The following is a 22,179-nucleotide window of genomic DNA, read 5'->3' as shown; positions in this document are numbered from 1 at the left end:
TTTATATTTTTGGCTGTGCCACGCATTAGTTGCAGCACGTGGGATCTTTGTGGCATCACGCAGCATCTTCCACTGCACGGCTTGGACTCTTCTAGCTGTGAAACTCAGTCTCCAGAGCGGACAGGCTTCAGTAGTTGTGGTGGCTCAGTTGCTCTGTGGCATGTGGGGATCTTAGTTCCCCAACAGAGATGGAACCCACATCCCCTCCATTGCAAGGCAGATTCTTAACCACTGGACCACCAAGGAAGTCCCTCACACTGGATTTAAAAAATCTAATTATAATTGTGGAATCTGAGTTTTTTGTGTCATTTTCTCTTTACCCATGTTTGAAATATTCCATTTTAAAATGTTTTCAATGCTATTTGTATCCATACCTGTGTAGAGAGTAAAACATTATATGTATATGTGTTTATTTATATTTTTTAGTAAAAAAAAGTGCTGCTTTTAAAATTACAAACAAAAATATACGCTACTCTTAAAATTACAGAGAAGGATTATATATGGGCACAGTGTTAAATGAAAACTCTAGGATATAAAAATACGTGTAGTGGATATGTACTTACACATGTATGGTACATACATACACACACACACAAATACACCAAAATGGTAACAATGGGAGATTGTTACTTTATTTATATGTGTTTTTATTTTACAGGTGTTCCACAATAAATGTGATGCTTTTATAATCAGAAGAATACTTTAAAAATAAAGGATCATGAATGTGTCAAAGAGTGAATAAAAGATAAAGTTTATTTAATTTGTAATTGATGTATTTATAGGAGCAATAACCATGGCTCTGCTGGAAAACCTGGTGGCAGGAAATATATATATTGTCAAAATATCTGCATCCAATGAGGTAGGAGAAGGACCCTTTTCAAATTCTGTGGAGCTGGCAGTTCTTCCAAAGGAAACTCCTGAGTCAAATCAGAGGCCCAAGCGTTTAGATTCTGCTGATGCCAAAGGTCTGTATGCTGCCGTAATCACTGATTTTCCTAAGGAAAAGAAAACACCCGTGCTTTTCTCTAGCTCCCCTGTGCTTTATTTCTGCTCCTACCTTGGCCGCACCCCTGAGCCCACGCTCAGCCCCTTGAATTGTTGCTTGTGAGGCTCACATGACGGGAAGCCGCATGGCTCTGTCTGCACTCCCACGTGGAGACACACTTAGCTCGGAATCTCCTAGTTCTGGGACGCAGGACTAGATGCTCCCTTTTCTTCCTCCCTGGGGAGGTGTGCCTGTGTGGTGATGCGGGGTGTGGCAGGGACAGCTTTAATGGAGGAAATGCCAACTGAACTGGGCAGGATTAAGGGCACTTAGTTCTTCGGAGGATAGCCATTCAGTGCTGTGTATGTCTTAAGGGGAACACAGGGTAAGAGAGAGAGAGACAGAGAAAGGCAAGGCAGTCAGATTTAAGCTCAGGAAGGAGGTAGCCATAGTAGCTGCTATATCATCAGGGAAAGTCGAGGGCAAAGCTTATATGTGCTTCTCAGATACCTTGCTAGTCAAAGTGTCCAGGGACCAGCAGCGTGACTATCTCCCAGGAACTTGTCAGACATGCAGAATTGCATATGGGCTTTACCCTAGACCTCGTGAATCAGAATCTGCCTTTAACATATCCTTTAGTGACTGTTATGCACATTAAAGTTTAAGAAGCACTGTTATATGAAAATACATAATGAAAACTTGTCTTCAATATACACATCTCCTTTTAAGGTAATATGACATGAAAGGTATCTTTGGCCCATCAATGAACATCTTTGTCTTGTGCCTTTTAGCATTATAAATTTTGAACTGATGTTCATATTTGATACAATATCTAGAACCCATATTTAGAATCTTCAATATGAGAAGATAAGCCAATTTTAAGTTCCCTGATAAAAGAGTAATACATCTTTTTTGCTTAGACACGGATACTGTCAAAAGTTTTCCTATGAGAGGAAGACAAATTATTGAAAAGCTGATATCTAAGAATTATGATATATGGGGTCATTTATTTTTTGATTGATTCTGATACATGTACTTCCCCTTCTAGTTTATTCAGGCTATTACCATCTGGACCAAAAATCAATGACCGGCATTGCTGTAGGTGTTGGCATAGCCTTGACCTGCATCCTCATCTGTGGTCTCATCTTGATATACCGAAGTAAAGCCAGGTGTGTTTCCATTGCTAGAGCTGTTGAGCTGATTAACATTTAAATTACAGTAACCACAGAAACAAAATCAAGTGCCTTTTAGAGGAACTGGGATTTTCCCACTTAAAAATGAATGTTTTATTACTTGAGTTCTTGCAGCTAGAGAGATGTGCTTACTCGGGAAGATTATTCTCTCACCATTTGAAAAAAATTGCTGTGCCAACAAAATATTCTTAAATGAAGACCTGGTGTCCTCATTTTCTTGATATTTTGAGAAACACAAAGTATATCCTTTGGCTTTTTTTTTTAATGCCATGCTTAATCTAATGTATCTCCTGATTGGAGAATTCCTTACTGCCTGGACTATTTTCATATTTAAGTAGCCTGAAATGTCTGAGTCACTTGAGAGCTCTACCCTCACCACCACAGGACACGTGGTTGGGATTCTTCAGACATGGATTAAAAGAAATGTTATAGCTGGGGATTAGTTCTCTATAAACTCTTTGTCGGGCAGTTTTATCTGTGATTTTGACTTCAGCTAAATTCTCAGCATTCAGGGAATTTGTCTGTTTCTAAACTTTTATATTTTGACTTTTGCCTTCATTTATTTTCTTAAAGTTCTCTATTAAATTAAAAAACTGAAGTCAAGTACACATCGTTTTTAGGTAATCTCCATTACTAGACTCTCTATTGTTAGAGGTTTTTCAGAGTTTAATCTATATGTTTTTGGTACTTATGCATAGAAACACAGTACGCACAAGTGTGTTTCATTTTACTATTCAGTTTTCTTGTTTCCCAAGAACTTTTTAATGAAATCTTTCTGTACATTGTTTTAGTGATGCCCAGATCTTGCAGAAGTGCTGCTATAAATTTGTCATCATTAATTGTTCTGTTAGTGTGAAAATCTGCAGACCTGAAGGAGAACATGTAGATTTTAAAAATTATAATTTCTACACAAATTATAAATAAGCAACAATAATTAATAGTACCTTGTAAATAAATATTAAGGTTTTTACTAAGTATTTGTAAAAAGTAATTTTATATAAACAGATTGGGGCCAAAAAACAATAAGAAGCTTTCTTCCATCATAAAAGTTTGCATCAGTGAGTTGGAGTTAAAATCTAGTCATTTCTAAGGATATTTGATAAACAAGCATTAAGGAAGTCCATTGTTTGCAAAGTTGTGAATGTCCCAGATTTCACCAAGTTTGGTACATTTGCCTTTCTCTTCTTGTTGCCTTAGAAGATTTCCTTTTCATTCAATATTTCAGGAAATCAACTGTCTCCAAGACAGGCCAGAATGGAACTCAGCAGTTACCTTGTATCAGTGCCTCCCGAGCCAGTGGAAATGAAGTAGGGAAGAACCTGGAAGGAGCCATAGAAAATGAAGAGTCCTTGATGCCAATGATCATGCCAAATAGCTTCATTGATGCCAAGGTACTCTGAGCTGATGGGCTGTTGTGCTGCATAATCTTTCCCACCACTCATCTTCTCTTTATGTGTAAAATCTTACCCCAAAATTATATATTAAATGTGTGATGGCCATAGTCCACATAATGAAATGTGAAACCATTTCACTCAGATTCTTCCTTGCATAAAATTTGGGGAGAAGAAGATAGGGTAGATAAAAGAATAAAAGATGAAAAAGATAAATAAAAAATGAGCAAGTAGCCTAAATTCATTTAGTTTGGATCATATCGAGCTGAGATATTGTAAATAAGGGCACCAAGGTTATCAGTCCATATTTACTATAATCTGGATTGTTCTGGATATACTGGATGGAACATTTTTTATTAATCCATTCTAAATTTAGTTTATTTGATTTTAGAACTAAATGGAGCATCAGAATATTCCAGATGTAAATTACATTTTTTAAAATATGAAGTATCTGAATAGGTGTTTCAAGATCCTTCTCTTCATGGCCTTAGGAAGTTGGATACAGTAAAGAAATTCATTGGAGGATGTCATTTCATGTCCTTTCCACTGCTGGTAGTAGTGGTACAGTGATAAGCATTATGAACACCAAGTGAAAATTATTTTTAGTCACATTGCAGCATAAGATATTGTGCATTATTAAATAGTTCTCATAACCAGCATGTTATAAATAAAGTATCTGCAGACTGTAACCCAGCTCAAGCCAGTTCGTGGCCTGTTTTTGTATGGCCATCCTGAGCTAAGTATAATTTCTACATTTTTAAAGGATAGTTTGGGGATGACAAAAAAGGAGAAAGAGAAAAATGAAGCAGAGGCCGTATGTGTTCTGCCCTTTGATGGAAAAAGTTTGCCAAATCCTGTTACACATTCTTCTTATCCAACCCTTCCCCCAAATCTAGAATATCAAAAATATAACAGAATTTTGGGAAGTTTCAATATTTAATTTTATACAATTAAATTTAACAAATGCAGTTTACATGTATCTAGCTATCATGGTGCTATATATGATACATGCAATGGGTAAATAACAGTGAATTGATTTTTGCTATTCCTGTTTTCTGTTTTGTTATAACTTAATTTAGCTTTTATATTCTGATACATAAGCCATTTAACTTATTTCAAACTAATCTAGAAAATCAGAACCTAAAACTTTTAAATAAGCACAAAACTACTAAAATACATTATTGTTGTGTTATTATTAGCTTGTAACTAGACATGAGAAGGGATTGAGGAGAAGTGAAAAGGGGAAGAAGACATGGGAAAGAGAGAGAATCTAAAGTGAAGGAGGCAGAGCACAGTTGGGGGCCTGAGTGAAGCAGAGGGCAATTTAGAGGCCAGGTCTCTGACTTCCCTTGGATTATTAGCCCAAGAGTTGATCCCCTGTCTATTGTCATTTTGTTGAGGGTATGCAGGTTCATTTTTTAAAAACATTTTATAGCATTTAAAACAATGATTGCTTTTGACTGCTCTGGGTCTGCATTGCTGCGTGTGGGCTTCCTCTAGTTGTAGCAAGCAGGGGCTGCTCTCTGGTTGTGGTGTGTGGGCTTCGCATTGTGGTAGCTTTTCTTGTTGCAGGGGATAGGCTCAAGGCTCACAGGCTTCAGGAGTTGTGGCTAGCAGGCTCTAGAGCACAGGCTCAGTAGTTGTTCTGCAGCATGTGGGATCTTCCTGGACCAGGGATCAAACCTGTGTCCCCTGCACTGGCACGCAGATTCTTAGCCACTGGACCACTAGGGAAGCCCTGTGAGTCTATTTTTATCTGCCTAAATCCTTTTTAAAGTTTTCAGTCATGTGGAAAATTTGAAAAATAATAAATGCGCAAATAATTGTCAGTATCTTTTCATAGTCCTGTATCTCTTGCTATATATTTTTGTTCGGGCTGTCATTTGAAAATAATTTTTGGGATTATTATACTTCAATCCAGATACTTCAGCATTTGTCTCTTAGGAATAAACTTATTATATCTTTTTTATCACTAACAAATACCCCATAGTTGTTGTGTGCCACTGTGTAAAAGAAATAATAGTGTCTGTGATCATATTTTTCTTTTAACATTTTAAAATTTTGTGTACTTGTAATACACTGAAATTTTCCTCTTTTAATATCTACAGGGAGGAACTGACCTGATAATTAATAGCTATGGTCCTATAGTTAAAAACACCCCTAAGAAAAAATGGCTCCTTTTCCAAGATTCTAAGAAGATAAAAGCTGAGCAGGTAACTCCCCTAAATGGGAAAACTCTTTCAATATTCACGGTGTGTGAGATGATAATTTTAAAAAGAGAAAAATGTAAATGAGTGTTTTTTTTAACTTTGGTATTCTTTCTGGATATGATTTTATTAATTTGGGGCATGACTGTATGGAAAGACCTGGGGATTGATGATTGACATGACAGTTGGAATTGTAATCAGAGCTGTGGTTTTCAGGGGGGGCTGGGGGATAATGGAGAAAGGGTTGAGGCAGGAGTCTGCATCAAAACCACTGAAGAAGCCTTCTGACACTTCACTTGCCTCAGGAATTCTGATGTGTTCCCACTGCTTGGAGAACCATTGGCAGTTCCTTCGTGATGATAAACTTTTCACCCACATACCCCATTGATTTGCTATCTCAGAATATATGAAATATGTAAAACCAGATTTATTATTTTTCAGAGCACTCTGTTATCACTGATGGTGTTTTATGTATTTTTACCTAGCCTCAAAGAAGATTTACTCAAGCAGTCTGCCTTTACCAGCCAGGCACTACCATACTAATCAGCGATGAAGACTCCCCCAGCTCCCCAGGTCAGACAGCCAGCTTCCCAAGACCCTTTGGTGTTGCAGCTGATACTGAGCATTCAGCCAACAGTGAAGGCAGCCACGAAACTGGGGATTCTGGAAGGTTCTCCCATGAATCCAATGATGAAATACACCTGTCCTCAGTTATAAGTACCACACCCCTAACCCCCAGTTCCTTCACCGGCAGCGATTTGGGTGGGGACCCCTCGGTGAGAAAGTGTGAAGAGACTGCAGTGCGGTCGGGTGCTGAGCAAACTTCCTCTTCAGTTTCTCAGCCAGCCCCTGCCAGGCTTTGCTTTGAGAAAAAGGATTTTCCAATCTAGATAGCCACATCCGGGTATTCTCACCTTTAAGTCTGTTCGAAGGACAATGAACAGAGAGCCAAAGCCTTTTGTGAAACTCTTGGTATCTTGGTATCTTATTGGGTATCTCACCTTTTTTGAATGTTTTTTTTTTTTTTTAATCTTTAAGCTCACGTATTTTGAATGTTTCATTGTCAGCAATGTGAAAAGACAGTCAAGGTGTTTGACTGGATTATAAAATATATCACTGGAGCAAAGGGAAGACTTTTGAAAGCCCCTTTGCTGACTACCTACCTCAGTTTGCCAGAGGGCAAACTCAGAAGACAACTTTGTTACCTCATTCGTTGTGATAGTTGATCTCAGCTGCATAAACGATGATACTTCCTAGTAGCGTTTTGTTTTCAGTTGCTGTATGTGTCATGCGTGTGATCCGAGGAGTCATATAGGTAGGTGAGTAAGAATGTTTATCTGAAGCTCTGAGTTAAAACAACAATAACAACAAACTATGACCTCTTCATGGTTTGGATCATTTAACACCTCTAGCTGTGAGGACTGAAACCACTGAGAAGAGAAAAGTGGGCTGTTGACTTTACTGAATGACCAGCACAAAAAAGTCTATCTCTTCTGAGAATGAAACTGTTCAGTAGCATACAGGGAACCCTCTTGTATCAAGGGCTTCTGTGTTGTGGGCAGAGTCCGAGCGCTTTATCTGCTGTGTCCCACACCCTAGCCTGCCTGGAAGCCGTGCCTTTTCAACCTGTTCCTTTGCCTGATGGTTGGCCAAAGTCTGCACTGTCTTAGTTTGCAAAGCATCCTCAACCTTTCCAGAATTAGTTGCAAAACGCCTTGCAGAAAACAGATTTTTAAAGAAAATAAGTTAGAGTTTGCGGTTTTCTTTTGTATAAATCCCAGCTTGGTGACCCAGGTCTCCTGCATTGCAGGCGGATTCTTTACCATCTGAGCCACCAGGGAAGCCCAAAAGGGGTAGGAAAAAAAAAGTTTCATTCAATATTAATAATGAGGATAAATGCAACAGTAGACAGTAAAATGAGCTTGAGGTTATCACGGCAACAGTGCCTTCCATTATATATTATGAATTTCTTTGCCTTATACTTTTTTAATATTCATGAAGTTGCTCAGGATAAGAGTACCAAAAGTTGCCTTAAGAGCTTCTTGGATTTCATCAATACCTGTTTTAATGTACAGTGTTTTATCAAAGCATTTGGGTTTGTTTTCATACAGGTTTTGTTTAGGGATAAGTATTCTGAGCTCTACTAACTTGTTTGTTGAAAATTCTTGAATTCTTAAGAGAATTTGGTACTCGGTTTAATCTTCCTTCAGTGTCGATGCTGTGAGTGAGGAATGCTAACGCCAGTAGTGAGTTAATCCTCTTGCTGGTTTGAAATCAGTAAACTGTTTACTTAGCCACACAGAATAGTCCTTCTCTGAATTTTAAGACAGTTACCTGTTAGGTGCCCAGCAGTGGGAGATGATAAAGAATTAAACCCATGGTGTAGAGAGGGGATCCCCTTATCCTTTAAAAAACATTTCTTCAAATTATCTGGAAATGACTTTTGAGCCTCTTTTTAAAAGGAATCTTTATCCCCCTTGAATCCTTTGTTTATAGACTGGGGATGAGGTCATGTTAAATGGTGTTCTAAAGACAAAAAAAAATTATTGGATAATAGTCCCATCTCTGTCATCTTCTTTTCCAGTATCTGATGGTAACAACATTTTTTGGTTGTTTTCAACCTGTAGTTTTGTGCCAAATTGGATGTGCTCAGAAGCAGACCACCATTAAGTACCAGTTAATGCAGTTCTGAACTAAATTCACAGTCCTCCATTTAGTTATCTAAGTATGGGCTTCATGGTGAAACAAAAAAGCAGAGCTTTAGGTGAACAATCTGAGGCAAGGAAAAATGCTGCTCCTGCCTTTATAGCTCCTGTTTATACTACCTCCTTTTAAAGTTGTTCTCGTGTTTTTTTTTTTTCCTGTACTCAGGGAACATTTTGTTACTTTTGAGCTGCCTCATGGAAGCATGGGCAAATTGACAGGGTATATCTTTGTGGGCTTGTAAGTAGAAAGTATGTGGGGCCAACTTTTATCAGTATCTAAAAGGAAGAAGTACAATGAGTTCATTTTATTTTTTTAAAACTTCCGTTAAAAGGCAAACAAAATCTATAAAGTTGAAACATCATCCATCCTGTCTAGGAGGCTATTCATTTGAATCATTTTAAAAGCCTAAAATTGATAATTTGAAGTCCTTAAGGAAAGTATTTTGTTTTGTTTTTGATGAATAGGCCCATAGTTATTGTAGATCTTTAGGCTGTAACTATTTGCTAGTTATTTACCAGTATGTTTTTTACTCTTTCACCTTTTCATTTTGTTCTTGTATAAGATTTTTTCATAATAATCTTGTTACCAAAGAAGTTTCAGTAGAGAGTGAAAATTCAACTATGATTTCCCTCCAAATTGAATTAACTAGAAACATCTATAGGTATGAAGCTTATACAAGTAGTTACTAACCCAGAATAATAGGGGATATATTGATTGTTATAGTTAATTAGACTAGTAATTTTAACTACCTTATTGTTACCAGAGCATTTAAAAGTTCTTCACCAGCAGATAGTTCCAAAGAATTTCAAGTGTAATTTTTTTTCTTCAGCAAGTAAATCTTCAGCTATACAGTATTATAGTATTTTGAAATTGTTGAAACTACTTGTTGGAGAGGAAAAAAAATCTTTTCACCAAAGACAAATATTTTAGTGTCATTGAATAAGATATTTAGTATACACCAAAGACTTCTTTTTACTTGGCCAAAGCTAACTTCTTTGAAGTCTTAAGTATGAAATTGTAACTAAAATGTGAAGGTTCTCATTCATCTTTCACAGTGGTGTTACTTCATGGTGTTTCACTCTGAAGGGGCTAATATGCAAATAGTAACTATTTTCTTTTCCAAAGACTTATTTGCTATAAGTACTAATACATGCATGTCATTTTTATGCCAAATATTACAAGATACTGCTCATCAGTATTTTCATACCAAAGACCATTTAAGTATATAGATTAGCCTGTAAGTAAGTAAAGATGAGCAGATTTGAAATAAATTTATTTAGAGGCTGATAGAGACTCTAGCTTTAGTAGCAAAGGGTATCAAAGGGCTAAGTTTACATAATTAAAAGCAATACAGTTATATTGGTATTTATCAGTATTTTAATTCATGTGCTTTTTATCAGCAAGTTTTTAAAAAACCAAAGATAAATTTAAGGTTTCCTCCTCATATAGGAAGATTTAGTTGTACATTAAACTGTTGTTTCTTGTTTCTATGTCAACCAAACTCGTCTCTCCAGAACTCAGTCTGTATACAAACAGCATACAAAGGGACTTTCCATTGAACCTGCTGATTCAACCACAGGATGTTTTTGCCAAATGATGTGATACTTTTCTAAGCACCTTGAGTGTGGGATGTCAACAGAATTATCAGCAAGCTCTTCCATTGCGGGGCATTGTGGCAACCCCTGAATCAGCCTTTGCAGCCTTCCTCCTGCTTAAAGCATTATCTGGTTTACTGAAGGCTTGAAGCAGTCACTTAATAACAGGGATGTTCTCATGTCTGGGGAGCAATGGGATGTAACAAGGAAATGAATCATATCAATTTTCAAGTGGCTGTTCTTTGATAGATGTGCTCTTTGAAGTTGTTCGTAAATTGACATATTTTAATTGCAGCAAGGGAGCTTGCTATTTCAAACTTCAGTGGAACCATGGGTAAAACAAATATCTTGTTCATGAAATACAGAGTTTTATATTTTGATTAGCTTAAAAGTAAGGATACAACTTTATCCACTAAGTGGCTTTAAAAAATTAGCCTTGGCACATCAGGGAAATTAGATCCTCGGGGAAGTGCTTTTTATTTGCCTTAGCTTCAAACAAGAGTGGTGCCAACCTTGGGAACAATGACAGTGATTTGCATTGGTTTGTCTTGGCTTTGTTAAGGACATCATGCTTGCTCATGTTGATGACTCAGGGTCATTGTTCAGGTCTACAAAGACACCTTTGGAGACAATTGAGTCTCACAAAAAAGATGGATTTGAAAGGTTTTTTTTTTTTTTTAATGCTAGAATATCCAGATGTGGTTCCACCTCAGCAGTGGCTGTCATGATTCACATATACATTTATATTTCACTGAATGTAAAATTTTAATAGTGAATGTAAAAAATACCTCAAGAATACTGAAAGAGTCATGATTTAAGACTAAACATGTATTTTGTAGATTTTGTTTCTGACAGTTTGCCACGTGGGTCTCTGATAAAACTGCTTTGGTTTAATGGTCATAATTTCTGGGAGCACAGAATAGAGGGTTCTGGAGATCACCATACACAATCAGTTGTCTAATTGTGAATTTTATTGATGTTTAGAAGGATACATACATAGAATTGTGTGAAGCTGATTTATGCTCAGGACGTAAGATTGCAGGCTAATGCAATGTGTATGTTTGCAGGCTTTAATCTTCTCAGGCAATTTCCCCTGGTAAGCTTTTGAAGGTGTTTAAGATTAACATGACAGTCTTGCATTTTTACCAGACAGATACTGTATTATTTTCTTGCTACCGCTATAATAAATTACCACAAAGAAGGCCTTAAAACAACACAGATTTATTATCTTACAGTTCTGTAGGTCAGAAGTCTGACACAGGTCTCAATGGGATAAAACAAAGTTCATTTCCTTGTCTTTTCTGGCTTTTAGAAGTTGTAGATCCCACCCTCTGTCTTCAAAGTCAGCTACATAGCAGCTCTCTTGACCCACTTCCATTAACATATCTCTTTTTCTGACCCTAACCAGGAAAGGCTCTCGAATGTTAAGGACTCACTTGATAAGATGGGGCCCTTTTGGACAAACCAGGGTACTCTCTCCATCTGAAAATTCTTAACTTAATCACATCCTTAGTGTCCTTTTTTGCCCTGTATGGTAATATACTCAGCGTCCTGGGATTTAAGTGTGGACTTTTGTGGGTGGCCATTATTTTGCTTACAACAGGTACATTATTTCTGTAGAACTCTGATCCCCATAAAATGTCTATTGCATTACAGAGATTGGAAGTGTGAAGTCATGTGTCCCTTGGGGATCTTCAAAATTTCAAAGATATGAAAACCTTGGCTTATCGCCTATCAAATGTACACATTAAGCTTTCTCTCTAAATCACTTGCAAAGACAATTCAACTTTAAACTTTTGAATACTTACTTTGTGAATTAACATCTCAGTTCCATCTGTTTAACAGGAAAGTTTCCTAATATTTGGCTCTGACTTTATGGAATTTTATCAGAAAATTTTGAAACCTGTTCTTATTATAGTTGAGCTTTGTCCTTTTCCCTTAAGTGATTGTTAGGGCAGAGTGGAGGAAAACACCTGAAACATAGGAATTCAGAGTAGATGAACAGAATTATGCTCAAGTTCTTCATTTCCTTTTAAAAGCATTTTGCAACATGCACGCCTTCTGACTTTTAAGTCAGGCTTATTTCTTCAGCTTCACAAGCCACTGTTTGGTTTTCAATTTAATATAGCTTCTTGATTTTCCATGAGCCTTAGCTAGAGCCTCCACTTAACCTTATCAGCATGTAGAACTCCTGGGAAATTTTATCTTTCTTGTAATTCTTCTTTGATGTCAATTGTTCCTTTTCCTAGAAAGCTTTAGATTCCACTGCTGTAGTTTGTTCTGATTCCTAGATCATGTCAATCAAGCCTTCTTTCAGATATAAAGGATAGTTTATAATTCTCCCCTAAGTTTTAGCATTTCTTCAACGAACAAGATAAAGCTTTCTCCTTTAGGAGGTAGAGCCCGTGATGATATTATGAGTAAGGTTAAGGGTGCTGGTCATTTTTCAGCCACTTGTGATTCTATTCCTTAGAAAGGGATGTGCCATTTACTGAGCATATGTGATGTGCCATAAACATGCTTCAGCTATGCATATTGCTACATTCTACAGAGTAAAATACTATCCTCATTTTAGAGATCAGGAAGTAGGTTTAAAATGTCTAAACTGCCAAAGATCACAGCTAGTATGGTGCTTAGCCAAGACACAAACCCAAGTGGTCCAACTGCGTCATTTACAGTATTTCTACTGTGATACATCATCTCAGCTAAGACATGATATTTAATTACCTAGGCTCATGGTACCTTCCTCTCTGTCAACATAACCTATCCACATAGTCATAGCCAGCCAACAGAGAGAAGTCTGTCTTACATCCATTTATTCACAGGAGGAGTTTAGACGGGCTGTAACTCACTCTTTGTCATCTCCTAACCACCCTTCTTTTCTCCTTGAAACCTTCCATTTCTCTTAGTCAGAACTGAGTGTGAAAGCTGATGCTTGTGCCTACAGTTGGATTAAATAAGGGAGATATGGTTTTTTGGAGCCCTTAACTGTTCAAGCACTTCTTTATTAGACTAGGTGTTCAGAATTTAATTTTTATTTTTTGTAATTTTCCTGTTGTCCCCAAATCTAACTAGAAATTTATTAACTGGAAAGAGCCAGGCCTGTAACCAGTCATCCCTGTTTTGCTAGATCTGAAGAGCATAGGTGTTATTTGAATTCAACCTAATTAATATAGGAGGGAGAAAAGTTGAAGGAGAATCATATAGTAGAACAGGCATAACGTTAGTCTTTGGCACACCTAAATTCTGGTCCTTGACCATTTTGAAAATTGGTAGGAAAAAAATCCTTAACTCATTTTGTGTTCCTTTTATTCCATGCTTTGTTGTGCAGAATGAAGCAGTGTATTTTGAAAACTTAAAAGTATAAATAATTAGAATTCTAAGGTCATTTCTATTCAGCTGTGAAACATATCTTAATAGCTTTTTCTTTCTTTACCTGGCAGCCTTTCCAATTACATTTGCCTGTGCTAAAATGAAAAATGCTTTCGTTTTCTGTATACTCACCAAAAAAGAAACTGCCAGAAGAAAGTGGGGGATAAAAGATGTAGACAGGGATTTAAACACTCATCTTTAATGTAGGTAAATCTATATGCTGAACAAGGGGATTTACAGTGCTTTTGAAAGTACTAAACATGAAATCATCTTACCCTAATTTAAATCTTTTAATTTTTTGATATCTTGGCTTTTAAAGATTTAGGGAGAGAGTCAAATATCCCCAGAGAGGTAGATGGGTAAGGACAGAGTGCATTTTTAGGATTCTTCTCTAACAGATCTACTTTTTCAAGATTATGGGGCATTTCCAAATTTCTTTAAACTGTTTGGAATAAATTTTAGGGTAAGACATACTGGCATCTAATTCTAGTTTATTCAGGTCAACCTTTAAGGCTTATTGACAAGAATTACATGATTATCTTTTTTTAGAGAAAGGAAATATTTTCCCTAACTTTCTTGAACCAGTAAATAGCACTCTTAGTATAATCCATGAGATTCTGAACACCTTTCTTGATTTACTCATTTGTATCTTGTAAGTAGTTCATGGTACATAGACATAGTTTTAATTTACAGATTTTATCTTTAAAATTTATGTTACAGAAGTTTGTTTTTCTGCAGAACTATCTTTAAAAATAACAGCAAAAAATACTTAAAAATTTTTATCTGAAACATTTTTCTCCCTTTTACCACACTCTTTATTCTGTTTGCAAATGAAAATGATTACCAATGATTTAACATGAGCCTGTTAAAGAAATTTGCAAAGCCTTAATTCACACACATTGCCTTAGCCTATCAGTAGACTAGAGGACATATATTAAGTTTGTCTGTCGGTTGCTGTTGTTGGACAATATTTTATGTCTGTGTATGTGCGATTTTTTTTCTATTTTCTTCAAAGATGTGAATTAAATGAAAGTGTGGGAGCCAGCTGTATATTGTTTCATATCATGGGTGTTCTGGATCCTTTCACTCTGTATACCATTTTCTTGTAAGGGCAGCATTTGCAGACTAGCTAATGGACTCTAGAGCTGAGTTATTTTAATTTTATACTTGTCTCAGGGGATCAGCTCTGTGAACTCCATTGCATGAAGAAAGCAAATGTTTGCCTTGATTTTGAATGTACCTTTTTAATGTCTTTTTTTAAAACATATTTTGCTTAATAATGTGGGTTTGTTTTCTTTTTCTAGCATCATAGTAAATATTGCCTACTACTTTTCCCATACTCAGGATAGTTTATATACTATCCTACAGGTCATGCCAAAAATGAATAAAAGTTTAAATGCCAAAATGTTTATGAAACTGCTGTCTAAATACTGATTGATTGCACAGTTTAAATAAAAATTTTTCTTAGTTAATAAAAAAAGATGTTTTCTTTTACTTTTCACTTTTCTTTTGGGTGATAGAGAATGAAAACTTTGAGTTTATAAAATGATGGCTTTCATATCCTGTGATGGGATGATTATAGAGTCTACTCCAAGCAGTAGGAATAGAGCTGGGAGAAATATCAATAACCTCAGATATGCAGATGATACCACTCTAATGGCAGAAAGCAAAGAGAAACTAAAGAGCCTCTTAATGAGGGTGAAAGAAGAGAGTGAAAAAGCTGGCGTAAAACTCAGCATTAAAAAACTGAAGATCATGCCATCTGATCCCATCACTTCATGGCAAGTAGATGGGGAAAGAGGGAAACAGTGACAGCTGTTTATTTTCTTGGGCTTCAAAATCACTACAGATGGTGACTGCAGCCATGACATTAAAAGACGCTTGTTCCTTGGAAGAAAAGCTATAACAAACCCACAGAATATTAAAAAGCAAAGACATTACTTTGTTGACAAAGATCCATATAGTCAAAGCTATGGTTTTTCCAGTAGTCAGGTGTGGATGTGAGAAATGGACTATAAAGAAAGCTGAGAGCCAAAAAATTGATGCTTTTGAACTGTGGCCTTGGAGAAGACTCTTGAGAGTCCCTTGGACTGCAAGGCAATCCAACCAGTCAATCCTAAAGGAAATCAACCCTAAATATTCATTTGAAGGACTGATGCTGAAGCTCCAATACTTTGGCCACCTGATATGAAGAGCTGACTGGAAAAGACCCTGATGCTGGGAAAGATTGAGGATAGGAGGATAAGGGGGCATCAGAGGATGAGATAGTTGGATAGTATCACTGACTCACTGGACATGAATTTGAACAAACTTCTGGAGATAGTGAAGGACAGGGAACCTGGCATGCTGCAGTCCATAGGGTCATAAAGAGTCGGACATGACTTAGCAACTGAACAACAACAGCAAGGCATCTTAGAATTGTTTTCATCTGGCATTTATTGAATAGCAACAAGGAAAGAGCAATTTTCCCATTCCAGTAGATGACTGCTTACCTTAGAAATAAATAGCCTAAAAGCTGTGACTCATCCAGATAGACACATTTCTAATTCAGTTAAAATTTTTGTTTTTTAATATTATAAAAAATGATTGAGAAATATTGAAAGCCCTTCCACTTAAAAAAATCTAGAAATGACAGGTAAAATATGACCCAAACAAACTTTGTAAGGTAGCTGAATTATTTTTTTTAAATCTCCCAATTTGGGTAATGAAAGGGGAACTGAAAAATAGAACAGGAGCTTCTTGAAATGACATTGTGCTGACTGTGGAGGACATGAAAGAAAGAAAACATAAGAGAATGAGAAACTATATAAAAAAATAAGAAAAGTGGAAGTCACTCAGTTGTTTCTGACTCTTTGCAACCCCGTGGCCTATACAGTCCATGGAATTCTCCAGGCCACACTGGAGTGGGTAGCTGGTCCCTTCTCCGGGGATCTTCCCAACCCAGGGATCGAACCCAGGTATCCCATGTTGTAGGTGGATTCTTTACCAGCTCAGCCACAAGGGAACAAGTACATTAAAAAGATAAATGAATAGATTTCCTAGAAATTATGAAAAAAAATAGTTGTTGAGTTTTTGAAAATCCACTTAACAGCATATCAACTACATTGAATATTCTAAAACTGGAAGATGTGAGGAAATTGTCCAGGATGCAGCACAGTAGATAAATAGAAAATAGAAATAAACAGAAGATTCAACATACATCTGACAGTCATTCTAAAGTGAAAGAATGAAGGCTAAGCAATTTTCAAAAAGAATATGACAAAATTTATGAAATTCTTGGGATTCAGGAAGCATAATCCTCAGTCTAAAAATAAAAAATACAGCAAGATGTCTTTTTTTTTCCATATTAAGAAAGTCTTCAGTTGTATTCAGCATTTTATCAGAGGTTCTAATGAGAGTAAAAGAAGAAAATGATTATCTCACATTCAATTTTAAGGACTGTTGCAATAGTGAAAGCACACAGACTATAACAATCTTGAATGTATGAAATGCATTGTTTACAATACACAAAAATACCATAAAGATTTTGTATCAAAAGGAGATAGTCTGAATATCTGAAAAGTCTCTCCAGTCTGACAACTCCAACAGTCATTGTTCTGTTTTCCCCAATTCTAACTTAGAACTCTGGACAAAACAAACAATACAAAAAATTTTTCTAGGCAAAGGAGTCTCTGCTGCTGCAGTTTAGTCGCTAACTTGTGTCCGACTCTTTGCAACCCCATGGACTGTAGCCTTCCACGCTCTGTCCATGGGATTTTCCAGGTAGGAATACTGGAGTGGATTGCCATTTTCTTCTCCCACATCACGATGTGAATTTGGTGAACTGAAGAACATCAAAGACAAAGATAAGAATTTAAAGGAAGTTACAGGGAAAAAATGATTAATAGATTTCACTAAGAAGATTTCTCAATAAAAGAAGCAAGAAGATGATGGGATAATATCTTCAAGACATCACACACAAAAAATAACTACAGTGTGGAATTACAGAACTCCACACTGTATATGAGAAGAAGCAACAATAAGCAGGAGATACCAATCAAAAATATAATGAGCTGATATCTACTAGGGTGACTAAAATAAAAAGATCATAACAAGTGTTGACAAGAATGTGGAGAAATTAGGACCCTTTCAGATTGCTGGTGGGAATGTAAAAGGTATAGCCTCTAAACTATTTAGTTTAGCAGTTCATCAGAAAGTAACATAGTGTTACCATATGACCCAGCATTTCACTCCTTAGATATATACCCAAAAGAAGTAAAACATGTTCATACAAAAACTTATACAGGCATAATCACAGCAGCAGTATTTATAATAGCCCCAAAGTGGAAAAAACCGAAATGTCTACCAACTCATGACTGGATAAACGGAATGTGGTATATTAACTCAGTGGACTTTATTCAGCAATATAAAGGAATTAAGTACTGATAAGTGCTATAGCAAGCATGAGTTTTTTAAAATACTAAGTGAATGAAGGCAGTCTAAAAGAGCAACATGTATCTATAGAGACAGAAAGTAGACTAGTGGCTGCAAGGGACTGGAAGTTTGTAGTGAATGGGGAATGTTCAGTGATGGGTATGAGGTTTCTTTTGGAGAGATGAAAATGTTCTGAAATTGATTGTGATGATGGTTGAACAATTCTGTGAATATGCTAAAACGAATTGTATAATTTAAATGAGTATATTGTATGGTATATGAGCTACCTTTTTTCTTTTTTTGCCCATACCACATGGTATGTGGGATCTTAGTTCCCTGACCAGGGATCGAACCTGTGCCCCCTGCAGTGGAAACAGAGCCTTAACTGCTGGACCACCAGGGAAGTCCCTGGTATACAAGTTACATCTCAATAAAACTTTTTAAAAAATTCCTGATGAGCAAAGAGAAAAAGGTGGGTAATCCTAAATTAACATTGACTACATAAAACCAAAATACTACTAACGAATTTTATATGAAAACAAGGTTAAACTAAAACACTAGAGTGAGCCATAAGGCTAGAAGAAAACTGAGCAGAGCCAAAGTATTCTAGCATTCTTTAGAAAAATAACTTAAAAATTTAAGATTAAGTGCTAAAATAATAGAGAAGTTATCATTTCTGAGTCTACTAATTTAGGTAGAAAAGGAAATAAAGACACGATCAATTTAAGAGAAGACAATGAAGTAGACTGGAAAAAAAGCAAAGATAACCCTGAGAAAAAGAATAATATGGTAGGAAAAATACAATTATATCTGTTGTAAACAAACTACTCCTACTTTAAGGGTTGGATGAAAAAATCTTCCTGTATGTTGTTGCCACTTAAAACATAATGACCCCAGTCTCCCAAGGCAATAGAAATAAAAGCAAAAATAAACAAATGGAACCTAGTTAAACTTAAAAGTATTTGCACAGCAAAGGAAACCATAAACAAACAAAACAGACAAGCTGTGGACTGGGAGAAAATATTTGCGAATGATTTGGCCAATAAGGACTTAATTTCCAAAATATAAAAACAACTCAGCATTACTCCAAAGAAGTAGGCAAATGGCTAACAAGAATATGAAAAGATATTCAACATCCTGAGTCACAGGAGAAATGCAAATCAGACTACCATGAGATGCCACTTCATATCTACTACAATGGCTATAATGAGCCCTCACACATCTGCTGCTGCTGCTGCTAAGTCACTTCAATCGTCGCTTCAATCGTGTCTGACTGTGTGACCCCATAGACAGCAGCCCACGAGGCTCCCCCATCCCTGCGATTCTCCAGGCAAGAATACTTGAGAGGGTTGCCATTTCCTTCTCCAATGGATGAAAGTGAAAAGTGAAAGTGAAGTCGCTCAGTCGTGGCTAGTAGGAACACAAAATGGTGAAGCCAATGTGGAAAACTGTTTGGATTCCTCAAAAAGCTAAATGTAGAATTACCATATGAAACAAAAGAAAAGAATTACCATGTGGGCCACCTAGTCTACTTCTAGGTGAAGTGAAGTGAAGACGCTCAGTCATGTCCGACTCTTTGTGACTGAAAACAAAGACTGAAACAGATACTTGTACACTAGCGTTAACTGCAGGTTTATTCACAATAACTAAAGTTAGAGACAACCCAAATGTCCATCAGCGGATGAACAGGTAAACAAAATAGTGTGTCCAAAAAATGAAGTATTCACCCAAAAAAAGACATTAAGTTCTGATACATGTTACAGCATCGATGAACCTTGAAAACAATACCAGCCCACATGAACTAGGTTAGTAGGTAGAATTGTAAATGAAGAAACTATCATTACATGCATATGACGACTGTCTACATAGGAAATCCAAGAGAAGTCTATAGACAAACCGTTGGTCCAAACAGAAGATTTAAGCAAAATTCTTGGGTATAGGATCAAAATACAAAGTACAATAAAGTTCTAATTTATCCGCAACAAACCCCTACAATGTGTAATTTTTAAAGGTATAATTTACCATATCAACAATAATTAAGGATTAAAAATATCATAACAAACATGTAAGCCTTTTACAGAGAAAATTATAAACCTTTGTTAAAGCACATATTTGAAGAACTATTTACAGAAGGAGAGAGCCCAAGTTAATGGATAGGAACATTCATTATTTTTAAAATTTCAAAACCCCCAAATAAATCTATATACTTAAGGCAATTCAAATAAAAATCCTAAGAAGTTTTCTCAAAGAAATTTCCACATGAAAAAGATAATTTTGGACACCTGTACAATCTAAATGAACAAAACCACAGATAAATGAACAAAACATTAAAGACCTGATTGTAAAAAGCCCAGCAGAATCCTATATACACTTGCTACTATTCTAAGCACTTGATGTACAGTGACTCATTTAATCCTCAAAACAGCCCCTTGAGTAGATGGTATAATTGTCCCTATTGTAGATGAGAGCAGTGAGGCACAGAAAGATCAAGGAACTCCCAGGATTACACAACTAATAAATGTAGAAACAGGATTTGAAGTCAGGCAGCCTGGATCCAGGTGTCTTGGTACTTAACCAGTATATATGCTGATTTATTTCTTTTACATGTGTTTATACATATATTCAGATCAGTATAAAGAAAATTCAATTCAGTCGCTCATGTCTGACTCTTTGCGACCCCATGAATCACAGCACGCCAGGCCTCCCTGTCCATCACCAACTCCCAGAGTTCACTCAGACTCACGTCCATCGAGTCAGTGATGCCATCCAGCCATCTCATCCTCTGTCATCCCCGTCTCCTCCTGCCCCCAATCCCTCCCAGCATCAGGGTCTTTTCCAATGAGTCAACTCTTCGCATGAGGTGGCCAAAGTACTGGAGTTTCAGCTTCAGCATCATTCCTTCCAAAGAAATCCCAGGGCTGATCTTCAGAATGGACTGGTTGGATCTCCTTGCAGCCCAAGGGACTCTCAAGAGTCTTCTCCAACACCACAGTTCAAAAGCATCAATTCTTCAGCACTCAGCTTTCTTCACAGTCCAACTCACATCCATACATGACCGCAGGAAAAACCATAGCTTTGACTAGACGCACCTTTGTTGGCAAAGTAATGTCTCTCCTTTTGAATATGCTATCTAGGTTGGTCATAACTTTCCTTCCAAGGAGTAAGCGTCTTTTGATCATGGCTGCAGTCACCATCTGCAGTGATTTTGGAGCCCCCCAAAATAAAGTCTGACACTGTTTCCACTGTTTCCCCATCTATTTCCCATGAAGTGATGGGACCAGATGCCATGATCTTTGTTTTCTGAATGTTGAACTTTAAGCCAACTTTTTCATTCTCCTCTTTAATAATTAGTAAAACAGCCTTTGCTCTATTAGACCCTCCCTGACTTCTCCAATTCTTATTGCTGTCTTTCTCACCGTTCTTCAAGTTCCTTCCAGTTCAGTCTTATAAGAGCTATCTACTAATTTATTTGTAAGGTGTAAACTATAAAGTGGTTAGAGCTAGGTAATATACATTTTTAATAGATAATTCTTTAAAACCAGGGCAATTTTACAATCCAAAAGCATGGTGAAGTGACAATCAAAATAATAGTGGAGCAACAAGTGGTGAGGTTGACATTTTGGGGAAAAAAGAGCCTGACTAAAATTCAAACGAATGACCATACACTCTCAAACTGTGCATGTATACATGAGTGCATATGCTTATCATCTGTATGCATGGTTAATATACATTTGAACATTAGAAACCTGTACTTTTACATTTTGCTTATTTTGTAACAAAAGCTATAATAAATATGGGAACTCTGGGAGCCAGGGTTCTCAATTCAAGAGAAGAAAGATACTAGGAGGGAAGGGGTAAAGACAAAAAACCATGTGAAATTGGTTTGGAATTGGAGGTATTCATACATATTGATATGAATTCATGATTTACTGTATGTAGTTGCACCATATGAAACTGCATTTTTCCAGAGTCTATAAACAATGACACTTATTGGCAACGAGTGCATCAAGCACTCTGTTTTTTAAATACAATTTCCCACTGAAAGGAACCAGGGCTCCTTGAGGAAAATTGCTAAATCTAGGGCTGGGGCAGAGACAGTATTTAATCCTGGAACATCTTGTGTCAGAAGGAAAGTAATTGTTCAAGAAATTATGGGATATGTTTAAAAGATTACAGGAATCACCCAAAGGGCTCCAACTAGCCAAATCTAGAACAAATTGAATATTACAATGAATAATGAATTACTATTATAATACCTTGAATAAAATAAGTTAATTCTGACAGGAAGGAAAGATAGGCGGGAGAGAGGAAAAAAAG

General features: G+C 36.6%; 1 protein-coding gene across 1 annotated transcript in view; it reads left to right on the top strand.

Annotated features, from left to right (window-relative positions):
• PRTG (protogenin) overlaps positions 1-22,179 on the top strand; it is a 172,291-nt gene that overhangs the window by 137,635 nt on the left and 12,477 nt on the right. Inside the window, exons 16-20 of the mRNA XM_068992532.1 lie at positions 783-965; positions 2,034-2,154; positions 3,404-3,569; positions 5,678-5,782; positions 6,262-6,552. Coding sequence (XP_068848633.1) covers positions 783-965; positions 2,034-2,154; positions 3,404-3,569; positions 5,678-5,782; positions 6,262-6,552 — 866 coding nt within the window. The remainder of the gene's footprint in view (positions 1-782; positions 966-2,033; positions 2,155-3,403; positions 3,570-5,677; positions 5,783-6,261; positions 6,553-22,179) is intronic.

The sequence above is a fragment of the Capricornis sumatraensis genome, chromosome 2, assembly GCF_032405125.1.
Source record: "Capricornis sumatraensis isolate serow.1 chromosome 2, serow.2, whole genome shotgun sequence".
Lineage (NCBI taxonomy): Eukaryota > Metazoa > Chordata > Mammalia > Artiodactyla > Bovidae > Capricornis > Capricornis sumatraensis.
This window is presented reverse-complemented; position numbering and strand designations above follow the sequence as displayed.